This window comes from Pinus tabuliformis, chromosome 9, assembly GCF_031772625.1.
Source record: "Pinus tabuliformis cultivar Carrire ecotype Pingquan chromosome 9, CPIR1, whole genome shotgun sequence".
Classification (NCBI taxonomy): domain Eukaryota; kingdom Viridiplantae; phylum Streptophyta; class Pinopsida; order Pinales; family Pinaceae; genus Pinus; species Pinus tabuliformis.
In genome coordinates, this window is record NC_142307.1 from 1,058,885,337 (window position 1) to 1,058,901,333 (window position 15,997).

General features: G+C 37.3%; 1 protein-coding gene across 4 annotated transcripts in view; it reads left to right on the top strand.

Annotated features, from left to right (window-relative positions):
* LOC149152386 (phosphoribosylglycinamide formyltransferase, chloroplastic-like) overlaps nt 1-15,997 on the top strand; it is a 195,130-nt gene that overhangs the window by 155,129 nt on the left and 24,004 nt on the right. For 2 of the 4 annotated variants that reach the window (XR_016262724.1, XM_089440239.1), the window contains exon 5: nt 2,565-2,691. Coding sequence is in view for 3 of the 4 variants with exons in the window: in XM_089440239.1 (XP_089296365.1) it covers nt 2,565-2,691 (127 nt within the window). In the remaining variant the exon portion in view is untranslated. Of the gene's footprint in view, nt 1-2,564; nt 2,692-6,236; nt 6,485-11,226; nt 11,365-15,997 lie in introns of those variants that run through there. The other 2 variants (XM_089440237.1, XM_089440238.1) reach the window with 2 other exon arrangements.

Sequence of the window (15,997 nt, forward strand, 5' to 3'; positions counted from 1 at the left end):
ATCTGGGGTCTTGGCCCTCACCCTGCTGGATCCGGTAACTTAGCTTTAATGCCACCAACATCAAGGTACATAGAGGACTTGATGCTCTAGATTAAATCCTAGGTCCATACCCTTATTCATGGCATAATCCAATGTAAACATTGCACTCCCCCAATCTTGAAATTCTAAAAACTGTTAAGTCTACTGGGTTTTAAGTGGAATCTAATATTCTACTTTTTCTCCATATGAAATCCAATGAGGTTGGAACTTGGAACCACTTTTAAACACTCTGAAACAATTAATGGTAATGTTAAAATTTTATGTAAAAGTGTCATTCTCTTTTATCTTTCATTATGACATTCTCCTTTATTTTTAATAATTTAACATTATGATTAATTTCATAGCATTAGTAGTGCACCAGGGTTAAGTATTAGGTTGACCCATTCATCAATTATTGTTTATTTAAAAAAATTGAGTTCCCAGAGTCCTTAGTTGCATTGTACAAACCAGCTTGTTTGGTGAAAAATGACTGGTTCAGCAGAACCGGCTCTGTATAGGAACTGGCCTGTTTGATGCTGAACTGGCTTTTTATGGTTCAGGGCAACTAGTTGCACTGAATCCACTGATTTTGCCTCCAAACCAGTCAAACTGTCTGATTCCTCTGTTTCCGGTCCAGTTATGATAACAATGGTTTCCAGCTATCCAAATATTGTGTACTTGCAGATTTAATTTTCATGCTAATTTGACATGGTGTAGTTTCCAGCACTTGTTCATGCTGATTTTACATAACATATCGCTGAATTGGTTAGGTGATTTAACACATATCTTGAAGATAAAATATCAGATTTGTTTCTGGTGTAGTTTGCTGTGATAAGAAAATTCATATCTGTTATATGCCTGGCAAAGCGTGTTCCATGGGCTGTAGCATTATGGTATTGAACTGCACTTTATTTATTCTCTTGTAAGTCCAGGTGAAATTAGGTTGAAGAGAATTGAAATATTACTTCTGTAGTGTAATATTTGAGATCAGGCCCAAGGCTGAAAGTTCATAGAGATTGGATCAAGTAAGCCTCACGATTTAGTTGAAATTTCAGAAGTGGTATTTCAAAAAATTTCTACATGGCATCAGAGCTGATTGGATTGAAATTCCCCTCTTGCTGATTTGAAGTCCAGATATTAATAAATTTGGCGGTTTATAGTTGGATTATAAAATAAATATTTGTTTTACACGATCTCAGAATAAATATGTCATCACATAATCAGTTAGAGAAACTATATTTTTTTGTTGATTTATCAGCTTGCGCTAACCATTGGAAGTCCATATCTGATTTGAAGGCCAGATATTAATTAATCTGGTAGTTTATAGCGGGATTATAAAAATAAATGGTTGTTTTACATGAATCTCAGCGTAAATATGTTATCACATAATCAGTTAGCGAAGCCATATTTTTGTTGATTTATCAGCTTGCACAAAACCAGCGGAAGGCCATATCTGACTCTGCCATTCTCCAGAAATTTCTGTAAAGGATGTTTGTAAATGAGTGTAGATGGCTTGGTTTGGTTCTTATTATATCTTACCAAGTGACTGGCCCTGGTGAACAAGCTGTCAGCCTTCTTTTCAGACTCATATAACTTTCGAATCTTTTACAAATGCTTGGAAATGAATGTCTTCAGATGTACAATAATCTCAACTCTCAATTATAATGAGACTTAGGGACAACAATATTAGTCATGTCTTACAATGCATATGACATTTCTTTAAAGTCATGTAATATTAGTCATTAGATAAATTTTGAGGTCTAAAATAGGCTTCTTAACGAATATTATAAAATAATAGTGGAAATAATAAAATAAGATTAGATTACTTCATTAAGTTTTGGAGGAAAAAAAGGGATTTTTTTTTACTTGTATTTTTATTTTATCTCCCTATAATTTTACTCAAATTTTGAGCAGGAGCACTCATTGGATGCAAAATTTAATTTTGCGTCCAAGGAGTACTCATGTTGCATATTTTCGATGGACCCTACACGAAAAATGTGATTGCAATCACATTTTTTCATGTATTTCGCATTTTTTGACTTTACTTCACAAAAAATGTGATTGTAATCACATTTTTTCATGTATTTCACATTTTTCGTGTAGTAGGGTCTATCGAAAGTATGCACAACATGGGTACTCCTTGGATGCAAAATTAAATTCTGCATCCAATAAGTGCTCCTACTCGAAGTTTGAGTAAAATCATAGGGAGATAAGTTGAAAATACAAGTCGAAAAATAGTTTTTTTTTTTTTAAACTCAAAAAATGGTGAATTCATGGTTGACATCACCATATTGAATCTTATTGGTTTTTATAAAGTTGATTTTTGCTGTGCATTTTTGTTTTGAGGCCCATTTTTTACCTCAAAATTTCTCTAATGCATGCCTTACAATGCATATGCCATTACTTTGAAGTCATGTTAGAAGTTCCATTATGTTAAAGATGCATTGGTGGTGGTATGCATGAGTGTATCTATTTTTTTTACATCCTATCTTCCTTAAATACCCTGCAAAGTCTCTCTAATGTTGTTGTCCGATTTCCTTTTACAGATTTTCAGGCCCTACAGTCCACTTTGTAGATGAAAAGTATGATACTGGTAGAATCCTCGCTCAACGAGTTGTTCCTGTTCTAGCAAATGACACAGCAGAGGACTTGGCTGCAAGGGTCTTGCAAGAGGTATGGGAAAAGCTTACCCTCTGTGTTATATTTGTCTCATCATTCTTTCAACTGGCAACAAAATAGCCAGATTCCAGAGTAGAAGTGTGTTCTTTTAATTTTGTACTTGTAGTTCCGCAATCTCTGCTTAGGTAATATTTTGCTTTCCCTTTGAATCACAACATTTCTTTAATCATGAGTGAGAAATTTCAATTATATCAGAAATATTACAAGCATTATACAACAAAAATGAGACCTTGGGAGTCTTAGGTAATATTTTGCTTTCCCAGTGAATCACAACATTTCTTTAATCGTGAGTGAGAAATTTCAATTATATCAGAAATATTACAAGCATTATACAACAAAAATGAGACCTTGGGAGTCATGATGACATGACCCAAAAGGCAACTTTACTAATTACACCTCTTAATGCAAACATAAATAGTATTAAAGGGGGTTCACATCCTGGCTATATTATACTCGAGTTCTCAAAATAAATGATTACTTTTCTCTATTTTTCATTGCCATTATATTATTGTGGAGTATTGTGATCAGTGTTGCAGGAAGCGCCCCCCCCCGCGGATCCTAGGCCGGAATCGCGTCCCGTACGGAAGCGTTCCGGAAGCGCCCCAGGAAGCGCGATTCCAAATTTTTCGAAGCGCGATTCCGGTTTTTTTATGTGCTTCCTGGTTTTTGAGAAGCGTGGGCCCCGAAGCGCGCTTCGGATGGCGCTTCGGGCCTCCGGAAGCGCCACGCTTCGGGCCCGGAAGCGTACGCTTCACGAGCGCTTCGGAGCGCTTCCGAAAAAACTGCGCGGGCTAAGGAAAAACACTTAATTTTTTTTAATTTTTTTTTAAAGTTAACTTAACTTAGCAATGAGGGGGTGGGTTAGGGTGAGTTTAGGGTGAGGAATGAAAAGCATAAAGCTCCCATTCATTCCTCATTTTCTCACTTTGAGTTTATGAGAGTTGGAGAAGAGAAGAGAGGAGAGGAGAAGAAAGGAGAGGAGAAGAGAGGAGAGCTTGGAGGAGTGAAGAAGGAGGAGCTAGGAGAAGGAGGAGGAGCTTGGAGCAAGAGCTTGGAGGACTTCATCTACAAGAGCTAAAGAGGTAAGTTCAAACCCCAAACTCCCTTGTTTTTTTGAAAAAAAATTTGTATTTTTCTCCTCCCTCTCCTACTCTTTCCCATTGTTTCTACTTGCTCCTTTATTTACAGGTTGTCCACCACCTATATCCATATTCCAAGATGGTGTTCTTTTGGCTTCTATGTATCATTCCACTCTTGGTTTTAATGATGGCAAGGGTGAGGAATAGAAGGGAAGAGGAAGGGGATGAACTTGGTCCTAATAGTAGTGACCCAATGTATGATGAGGAGGAAGGGTTTGAAGAGGAAGGGGATGAACTTGAAGGGGACACTGAAGCACAAGATGGGAAAGGTACATCAACACCCTTGTGGAACTATGTGACCAAACTTGATGGGGGAAAGGGTGGTGGATCTTACAAATTTGTGTGCCCTCATGGTTGTCATGGAGGAAAACCATATTGTGGTTCATATACCCGTCTGAGGAGGCATCTTTGTGGGGTGCTGGACAGTGATGAAAAAAAGGGTTCTGTGGGGGTACAAATTTGCCCAAACATTTCAACTGAAGAAAGAAGAAAATACATCGAAATAGAGATGGCTGCACAACAAAAAAACAAGAAACAAAAAACTCATTCTGAATCAAGTGCAACCTCTAAATTTGGTAGTTGCCCATCTCCTCATGGTACTTCTGCAACCTCTGGAGGTAGAAGAACAATAGGGGATTTCCTTAATGTTGCTGGGAGGGATGATGTGGATGGAAAGATAGTCCGTTTTCTTTGTGCTTGCGGTGTACCATTCAATGTGCTTCGCTCTCCCTATTGGCATGACATGGTAAAGGCCATCAATGAAGCCCCAAAAGGATACAAGGCCCCCAACTATGAGAAAGCTAGAACAGTGTTATTAGAAAGAGAAAAAGCTAAGGTTCAAAGAGCTTTGACACGTTTTACACATGAGTGGGTGGATTCTGGGGTATCCATTGTATCAGATGGGTGGACAAATATTAGAAACCAACATTTGATAAATGTTCTTGGTGTTTCTTCTAGTGGTGCAGTATTTATTGCATGTCATGACTCCTCCTCCATCAGTGCAACTGCACAAAACATTGCAGATCTCCTATTGAAATCAATCAAAGATGTTGGTCCGAATAATGTGGTTCAAGTGATCACAGATAATGCAGCAAATTGTAAGGCAGCAGGAAAAATTATTGAGCGTACTCATCCACACATCTTTTGGTCTGGGTGCCTGGTTCACACATTGAACCTTTTGATGCATGATATTGTGAAACACAAAGATTGTGGGTGGATTGCTGAGGTTTACAGGAAAGGGAAGCAGCTCATTAAATTCATCACAGGGCATACAAGGGTAAACTACTTCTATGGCACTTACTCCAAGTTGCAATTGCTTAAAATTGCAAAGACAAGATTTGCTAGTTATTACCTCACCTTTAGGCGGCTAGTGAGGGTGAGACAAGCTTTAACTAATCTGGTGTGTGTTGAAACATGGGATGAAATTAACACTGACACAGATGGTGCTAATGCAGTCAAGGACACTGTTCTTGACAGTTACTTTTGGTCACAGGTTAAATATGTTTTGCAATTCACCAAACCAATTTATTACATGATCAAGTTTGTAGATTCAGATCGACCAGTAATTGGGGAGGTGTATGAGCAAATGGATAGCATGTTGGGGCAGATTAAAGACATTGTTGAGCCTAGAGATACCACCTTGTACAATTATATTCGTGTAGAGGTGCAAAACCGATGGGAAATGCTAAATATTCCATTGCATGCATTAGCATATGTTTTGACACCTAAATACTATCATCCATCATGGCTTTCAACACCAGCACCTGGGGGGGGAAGCAGGAAAAAACCACACCAAGATAGAGAGGTTCACGAAAAATATATGGCTGCATTGAGTAAATTAATCCCTGATGAGGAGGAGGCTGCATTGGTACGGAGACAGGTGAGCAACTATACGCTCAACACTGGTCCATTTGGGAGCATGCATGCAATTCAAGATCGAGAGACTTTTTCTGCTCTTGAGTGGTGGAACATGCATGGAGGGGGTACTCCACTTCTACAGAGTTTGGCATTGCGGGTGCTATCACAGGTGGTAAACACTTCTTCTGCAGAGAGGTGTTGGAGCTCTTATTCTTTCATCCACAGTGTTAAAAGGAACAGGTTGAATTTAGACCGGGCAGAGAGCTTGGTTTATGTTCATTACAACTTGCGATTGTTGTCCCATTACTGTGAAGATGCAAAGTCTAATAAAGACTTGTTGCTTTGGGACAAGAATCCAGAGGAGCCCAATTTGGAGGATGGAGTGTTGCGACTAGAGCAATTAGAGGATGCTCTTATCCAGGTATGTCCATTGTGGTATGAATTTTCCAATTTTCCCTTATAAAGCATTTCTCTAATTCATGTTTTTAATTTTTTTGTTAACTAGTGTTTTTTTTTTTGCATGAATTTTTTGAGCGATTCTAGGATGATGATGACCGTGTTGATATGCCACCACCCCCACCCCCATCTGGTCCCTTGGTTCCTAGGTTCCATGGTTCAACACCAACAGCAGTGGGTTCTTCTTCATCAGTTTCAGTGCCACGACTTACACTGACACAGGCACCATCTTCTTCATTGCCACCACGTGGAGGCCCGCCACCACGTTCTATTTGTGGTGGAAGGAGGAGAGATTAGTAGATATATTCACAATCTACTACTTTTTGTCATAGATTACTCATTAGACTTGTAGACTTGTGAATTTGAATTTTGAACCTTTTTGGCTTGGCGGTGACCAAGTGACATATTTTGTAAACATTATTATTTGAATTTTGGACATGACAAATGTTGACAGTTGCTCACTTGCTAGATAAATCATAATATGCTCTATGTTTTATGTTTTATAATATGCTTGAATGTTTTATGTTTTATAATATGCTTAAAAATTTGATGTATGTTTGTAATAGCTAGAATATAGATGATTGTTGTACATACTAGTAACTACAATGGAATCATGGATGCCATATCTATCTTGATTTATGCAAAAATATGCATGTTTTCATGTCTTCTACAATTAATTTGGTATTTGGGATGTTTGTTTTGAGTATAAATGCAAAAATATATATATATATATAGCAGACGCTTCCGCGGACGCTTCGCTTCCTAGATTTTTGGAAAATGACGCTTCCGCGCTCCCGCTTCCGCTTCCGCGCTCCCGCTTCGCTCCCGCTTCGTGCAACATTGATTGTGATGCAGTGTCAAAGCATTGACTGCAGCCTTTAAGTGGGCAACTCAAGATTTATTGCATTAATTTTATTATGTTATTTAGGATCTTGGAATTTTATCATGTATTAATCCCTATCCCCAAACTTTCCTTTCAAATTGTTGAATGTTATTTCTAATATTATCTTAGAGATTTCATTCTTTTATTATATGTTTATGTTTGTATTTTTGAGTATGGCCCTGAAATTTTCAAGAATGCCATATTTTTATTATAATTTAGGATGCACTTTGATGATTATTTGAAAATTGATCTAGTTTGTAACTATTATTCATAGTAATTCCTTCCCCTACCACACTGCAATCAACAAATACAAAGTAATATTTTTGGCCTTAGAGGGTAGAGAGAATGAGTCAACATGGAATTCAAATGTCTAGTATCAAGCATTAACTACTGCACTTCTGGTTGGATGGGAATCTTATTTGCCTTGTTTCACCATTCAGGAAGTAGTAGGAGGATCTCTTTTAATTAGTAGATTCCACTCCTCTATACCCTTGTTAGTATTCTTTTGTTTTCTCCCAACATGCTAGAGTTATAACCTAAGTTGCACTAAAACGGATATGGGAATGGATACAGATACAACAAATTTTCAAAAAATTTGGATATGATACAACAAGGAAACAACACACACACACACACACACACACAAAATAAGAATTTCATATTACCATTCATTTTTTAGAATCCAGATTCTATATCTAAAAATACATAATCAATTATCATCTGTCATCATCATCAATTCAGCATAAACATTGTTGTCATCATTAATGATTATATAACATTCTTGATTCAACATATCATCAAGTTTCTGTTTCAAATTTCAATCATCAACATGACAAGTTACAACATCATCAACAAAATTAATAATGCACACTACATAATACAAAGTACAAAATGAACTATGACTGACAATCTACTATCATTATTTGTAATTCATATGGCATATTATGGTATTCAATATTCATTGTTCAAAAGTTTAAAACACCATCATAAATTACATTTACATATCATCAAATATGTCTTCATTCTTATCAATAAGAACCACATCTTCAACAAAGTTAATAATGCATACTACATAATACAAAGTACAAAATGAACTATGACTGACAGTCTACTATCATTATTCATATGGCATATTATGGTATTCAATATTCATTGTTCAAAAGTTTAAAACACCATCATAAATTACATTTACATATCATCAAATATGTCTTCATTCTCATCACTAAGAACCACATCCTCTCAGAAGTGGGAGCATTACTTCCATGTCCACTTGAAGGTCCAACTATTGATGCCCCCTCATCAAACAAAGTCATATGAGACGTGCCATTCAACATCATATCCAAGTCAGGCAACTCTGGTTCCACATCCCATAGTTTGGCAACCCCAAATTTGTATTCGTCTCCTGTGTGATAGAAGGTGATGGTTTGAATGAACATACACTAGGTCCTTAGCCTTCTTAGAGCCCAATTTGTTACGCTTCATTGAATGGATGAAGCCATATGTACTTTAGTTCCTTTCTTCCGAAGAGGAACTAGCAACCTGTGACAAGATCCTGATGGCCATTTTTTTGATGTAGGAGCATCTCCTATTTTGTATTTATTTAGTTTGGAGAAGTTTAGAAAATTCTAGACTTTATGGAGACTTCTAGAATTTGCTGGAGATTAAGGAGTTATGATAGATTCCTAGAATTGAGAGGATTTCTCTCAACCTCCTCCAAATATCTAGGAAGGAGTTCTCTCTTTGAGGAATTCGAGTTTTCCTCCTCTAGAATAAATAGCCATGTAATTCATTTGTAAAACCAAGTTTTGAGAGAAATTAATTTAATTAATTGTATGTTTGTTTTTTTGAGCAATTTGTTCCTCTGCTTTGCATAATTTTTGGATACGTGGAAGTTCTCCACCACAGTAGTTCCACCAGTCAATTGGACTTAATTTGGTCTTGCCCTGCATACAATCAGTATCAGAACCCCAACCCTTTGATCTCACAAAATGAGCAAACTTTGAACAAATCGAATCCAATTTCAGGATCTACAAAAAGATTTCTATAAGCTTTTAAAAATCCTTCTGAGACTTCTAGGTCTTTGTTTGGTGTGGTTCTTTCTGGATCACTTAGCAACTCTACAACATAATATTTTGGATTCACTGCATAGGCCAAAAGGTGCAATGGGGCGGTCATCTTGTTCCACCTTTTGGTCAATATATCTTTGATTCCTCTGTAAAATAATTCCTTTGTGTCCTTAGCATTTATAACCACTCTTATCTTCCCTATCATGGAATCAATGCCCTCATACACCTCTCCCAAATTAGGCATATTTGTGTCAAATAGGGGGAGCAAATCCACAATTGGTTTAGCAAATGTCAAGAGGTGCTCCACCCTATCCCACCATTCATCATCAACAACCAACCTTTTCACTGCTTGTGCTCCATCAAATTGATATTGCCTCCATTGATTTCAAAGAGAATTGCATACCATTGATTATAATGCTTCCCTTTGATCCCACAAAATGAGCAAAATCTGAATCCCAATTTCAGGATTTACAAAAAGCTTTCTAAAAGCTTTTTTAAATCCTTGTGAGACTTCTAGGTCTTTGTTTGGTGTGGTTCTCTTTGGATCACTTAGTAACTCTGCAACATAATATTTTGGATTCACTGCATAGGCCAAAAGGTGCAATGGGGTGGTCATCTTGTTCCACTTTTTGGTCAATATATCTTTTACTTCTCTGTAAAAGAATTCATCTGTGTCCCTCTCCTTGGAATTTATAACCACCCTTATCTTCTCTTTCATGGAATCAATGTCCTCATACACCTCTCCCAAATTAGGCATATTTGTGTCTAACAGGCGGAGCAAATCCACAATTAGCTTAGTAAATACCAAGAGGTACTCCACGCTATCCCACCATTCATCATCAACAACCAACCTTTTCACTGCTTGTGCTCTATCAAATTGGGATTGCCTCCATTGATTCCAAAGAGATCTGCTTGTGCTCTATCAAATTGGGATTTCCTCCATTGATTCCAAAGAGATCTGCATACCATTGATTGTAATGCTTCTTTCACTTGCATAAGCCTTGTTAAGACTATGATGTGAGAAGCAAAAGGAGTCTCGACAACCTGCAAGTGCCAAATTCAATGATTCAATAAATTAAAAATCGTAATTTGATTGAATAACTTTTATGATTCACGAATCATGACATTTGAGAATCCAATTTACATATTTGAATTTAGAATCATAGAAATTAGAATTTATGAAATAAACTTTAAAGTTTATGTACCTTAAGGAGCTCCAACTTCACGAATTTCTTGTAGATGCCTTGGGACATGTGGTGGTTTGTGATGCAGACTTTGAATTTCTTTTGCCTTTTCAAAAATAATTCGAATCCACTCAATTTGCTTCCCCATCTTGCTCAACATGAGGTTCAGTGAATATTCAACACAAGGGGTCCAAAAGATGTGCTGATATTTGCCTTCAATAATTAAGCCTGCTGCTCTACACACTGTTGCATTGTTACTTATTACCTGGACAACATTTTCTGCCCCCACCAAGTCAATTGTTTCAACCAAGATGTCAACAATGAATTGAGAATCTTTCATCTGCCCCTCACAATCCACTGCCTTCAAAAACATTGCCCACTCTGGGCTCTGAGCAATCACATTGATCAAAGGCCTATTCCTTTGATCTTTCCTTGCTTAAACCTTTTCCCTATGTCCCATTCTCTTTAGGTGGGCCAGTGCATATTCGAATCCCATTGCCTCTTAAGTAAATGTACTTTAACCCGGGGGTATGATCCCTTAAACTCCTTTTGACACTCATTGCAAACCCATGCCAATGATCCCCCTCCTTAGATCTTCCCTACAACAATTACATATTTCCAAAATGGTGACTTTGGATCAACTTTAGAAATAGAGACATATTCAATTTCATGTTCCCTTGCCTCACGAATCACTGAACTTGAAGTTGCCATGATGATGATGTAAATGAAATTGCAAAATAAATTTGACGATTACAAATTCAAACTCAATGTCTCAAACCCTTGCAAAATTTAAAAGTTTTCCAGGTTGCCATTGCAGGTCAGCTAAGCACATCGGCCTATATATATGCGTGGGCCCACAGAATTGTTCATATTGGTTAGCAGTCCCCCCCTCGGCCTATATTACGTATACAAACTACACTTACCTTTACTAAGTTTTTTTGCAGGGATCAGCCAACACCTATTGCGTACGAGAGCTGGTTGTCGAGCGAGACAGAAATGAGCCGGTACCACAGCGAGGTACCACAGCGAGATTAATGGAGAGAGAGCTGGTCCAACTGCGAGATTAGAGCACTTGGTTTCTGTCTGCGAACTTCCTATGGCGAACAGAAAACGAACCTCATACTGACTTATCATACGGGCTCCAGAAAGCTAGACAGACAGATGACCGTAGACTGGTTCTTCCGTTGGATAACTGGTATTGGGATGTAGCACCTGGTGAATAAGGATCAGAATGTATTATTGGAATTGGTCCTTGACTTTATTATTTTTGCAAAACATAGTTCCAACATAAGTTCCCATGTATTAAATTTTAATCATTGGGAATTTCCACTTGAAAAGCAATAGTCCTACAATGATGAGAATGAAACTTGGCCCATGTCTTCGGGATATACTAATCAACTTTTCTGACATTTGAATATAAGCCTCTAATAACCAAACTTTAATTTGACCTGATAACTACAGTCCAACCAACTTATTTATTTTTATAATGATTGGGTTCAAATCTAAGCTGTTTAGATGTAACATATGCAAGATTCATAAAGCAAGTTCTCCAATCAACCTTTTACTTTTAAGTTTTTATAATGATTGGCTTCAAATCAAAGTTTTTCATTTGCGACATCTGCCTAGATTCATGAAGCAAGTTCTATGTACATGTAACAATTGCTATATAAGTTCATAAGCCAGAGCATTATGCATTGTTGGACGCAAATGTGTAGTGGCAAATTAGATTGTGTGAAGAGATGAAATCTCAAAATCCTATCTCAATAGAGGACACCAAGAGGAGCCAATATGTTCTTATTTTTCAAGTTATAACAATAGTGTCACTTGCAATATCGATCTAAGTTCCAATTTTATCAGATGTCCCTAAAGAATTTGAAGTCATGCTGAGAGACATGATATAAGCAGGTTGTATGTGTAAACTGTAAAGTTGTAAACTGCCCACTTATCAACCTATGTCACTCAAACCATGAGGGTCTGTCAGAAGGCAACAAATTAATGGTAAATCAATTGATGTTGAAAAAACCTACGTGTTTCACATATTGTAGTTGTAATTTTTCACAAAGAATGAAAATGACCATTTTTCCAAAGCTGTATGCCACTGTAGCTCTACAATGGTGATATCTTTGTCGATGCTGAGGTGCTCAAACAAAACAATGAAATAAAATTTAAAGGTCTTTATACCAACAAACATGGAATATAATTATCGACTTCCTATCACTAGACTTGAACTGGCTACAAGGTGTACAAGCTCTCATTTCCTTCCCCTAACTTCTTTACTTACCTCGTCCGACATCTGCTCAATGCTTGCAAGTTGCAAGTTGCTTAGAAATGGAAGTTGGATGGTGGACAAATGGCTCCAAGTTCCAATCTCCAGACGACTATCTAGTGTCATGGCTCCAGAGTCCAACCTCCAACAAGTGCCAAGCGGCTGTCAGTGTGTCCAACAAACTTACTCGGCCAACATCTCAATTTTCCAACAAGCGTGGCAACTTGAACAATGGATTTCGATCACAATGGAAATGAGGCGGGTTAGGTTTTATGTTAAACACCATTTTACTCCACCGACAATTAAGAAATTCAATTAGACAACCCTTAAAAAAAATTGTCCATTCTCGACAATTAGTAAAAATGCCCGACCATTCCCGGCTTGTCGAGCTTTCAAAATCGGATCCGTTCCAAAAATCCATGATCTGTATCACGATTTTCAATTTTGTATCATGATTTTCGTGATACAGAATCGTAATTTCAAAAAAGTTTTTAAAATCCCGTAAAATGCCAAGGACCTGCTTTCGACCGAAAATTGCACATTTCCAAAAAATTGAAACGAGACTAATACAGATCCATGCTGTTTCCAAGCCAGATCGTACAAGTTTCCCTACCAGAAACGGGGATTGGCGTTTACATAAATTTTGTTCCATGAAACGACATGTATCGCGGCTCACAACCATGAGAATGTGAAAGTCAGAACAAAATCAGTATTATCATTCACGTCATCAAGTCAATATTGACAAATTTGGGACCCAACATCATTGCTGCACTAATATAGGGTCCTTTCCTATCCATGATCTGAGAAAATTAACTGTCTATCACTTTTAACAACTTAGATTAAATCCACGTACATATATGTTTACATAAATACCAGCGTGTTTGAGTGGTCAGCTGAAGCATCGATGGTGTATTGAGAGCTAGCAAGCTGGAATATCCAAAGGAGGAGGAGGCAGAGATTGTTTTGGGGTATTTCCATCTAGCACAACCCATGCCATTTTCAATCCCCATGATCCATTTTTACCTTGAAGTGTGTTCCCATTAGGTAGGGTTGCCATTTCTTAAGTGCATGTAGTATTGCCAACATTTCCTTCTCATAAATAGCTTTGTGTAAATACTTTTCTTTGATTGGACGACTTTCGAAAGCAATGGGTCTTTCTTCTTGTATTAAAACAACACCAATTCCATTTCCTGAGGCATCACATTCCACAATAAAGGTTTTTGTGAAGTCCGACGTAGCTGAGACTGGTGTTTGGCACATTGCCTCCTTAAGATGTTCAAAGGCCTTCATTGCTTCTGGAGTCCATGAAGATGCATATTTCTTCAATAATGTTGTTAGAGGTGCTGTTATTCTCCCATAATTCTTAACAAACTTGCGATAATACCTTGTCAACACGAGAAATCCTCACAGATGCTTTATGGATGTGGGGATTTTCCATTCCTTAATGGCTTTAATTTTGCTAGGGTCTACCTTAACACCTTCATGAGATACAATATGACTAAAATATTCTACCTCTTGTACTCCAAAGAAACATTTGGAGCTTTTTGCATATAATTGTTTCTCCTCCAATAGTTTGAGCACCTTGTCAACATGTTGAACATGATCCTTCCAAGACTTGCTGTAGATTAATATATCATCAAAAAATACTAACAAAAAGTTTCTAAGGGTGGGTTTGAAAATGGAATTCATCAAACCTTGAAATGTAGAAGGTGCATTGGTAAGGCCAAAAGACACGACCAAAAATTCATAATGACCCTCATGAGTTCTAAATTCTATTTTCAGAATGTCTTCAGTCTTCATTCTGATTTGATGATATCCTGAACGAAGATCCAACTTGGTGAAGTAAATTGATCGATGCAATTCATCCAATAATTCATCAATGACATGAATGGGAAATTTATCTTTAATAGTGAGCTTGTTGAGCTCCCTATAATTCGGACACATGCACCATGATCCATCCTTCTTGTGCACCAATACTACTGGAGCAGAGAAAGAACTTTGACTAGGTTGAATTATACCAAACTCTAGCATTTCTGCAACCATACGTTCAATTTCACTCTTTTGGGCTTAGGGATATTTGTAAGGCTTGATGTTTGGAGGAGCACTTCCTGAAATCAAATGAATAGCATGATCATGATCACGAATAGGTGGGAGGCCTTTGGGAGTCTCAAATACCTTGAAATGATTGTCCAAGACTTTTTGGAGATCTTGAGAAATAGATGATTTCGATGTGGGAGCCTCTAGCAAACATAATTGTGCAATTACGCCTTGTTATTCTTTCTTTAAAAGATTTGTTGTTTCGTTAGCGCTGATTATCTTTCCTGGTTTCCTTGCGATACCCCTTAATTCAACTTTCTTTCCTTCCGGAAAAAAATTCATGAAAAGTTCTTAGAAATTAAAAGATATTGTACCCAACGATTGTAGCCATTGGACTCTTAGTACAACATCAACACCACCCATTGGAATGGAAAGCATTGGGCTATTCAATACATATTCTCCCATGGATAGCTTGATATTATGGCACTTTACAGAGCAATTTATGGTTCCTCCACTTGCAACCATCACTTGACACTCTGGTGCTCGATATAGGAAGCAATTCAATTCCTTGGCTATCTTACAATGAATAAAATTATGGGTACTGCCAGAATCAATCAACACTATTACCTTTTTCTTCTTGATATGTCCTTCTATCTTGATAGTTTGAGGAGTGGTAATTCCGATCAATGCATTACAAGATATGGTCGGATTCATTTCTTCTTTATCTAGGGTTTGTTCCTATTGTATATCCTCTTCTTTCGACGTTTCTTGTTCCTTTTCTTCCTTCTCTTCACAATCTATGTAAAATAATTTCTTTTCAACACACTTATGACCTTCAGTGTATTTGCTATCACAATTTTAACAAAGTCCTGTTGATTTTTTTTTCTTCCAATTGTTGTGGTGTCATCCTTGTAGGTTGTGGAAGGCTCGGAGCAACAATACTTCCATCTTTATAGTTGTGAGTGGTAGGCTTCCTTGTTGCCTTAATTTTGCTTTCCATTTTTCTTGCCAACCTGAATGCCTTCTCCAATGAATCAGGTTCCCAAAGGCGAACCTCATGTTGGATGTTATCTTTTAAAGTCCCCATGAACACATCAATCCTATGCTCCTTTGGAATATCTTTTACCCTTATATTCAATTTTTGGAAGTCCTCAATGTGCTCCATCATTGAACCTTTTTGTTTGAGATTTATCAATTGGCTAAAAAAGGTGTCGCTTTTTGTATCCTCATAATGTGCTATCATTTCTTCCGTAAAAGTTAGCCAACTGACAATTTGTTTACGAGAGCAAAGCCATCGATACCATACAAACTGATTTGGTTCCAAATATAATGTTGCAATGCGTACCTTTTTTGTGTTTTGCACATTATGGAGATCGAAATATTGCTCCATCTGTCCATGTTACGAGATTCTT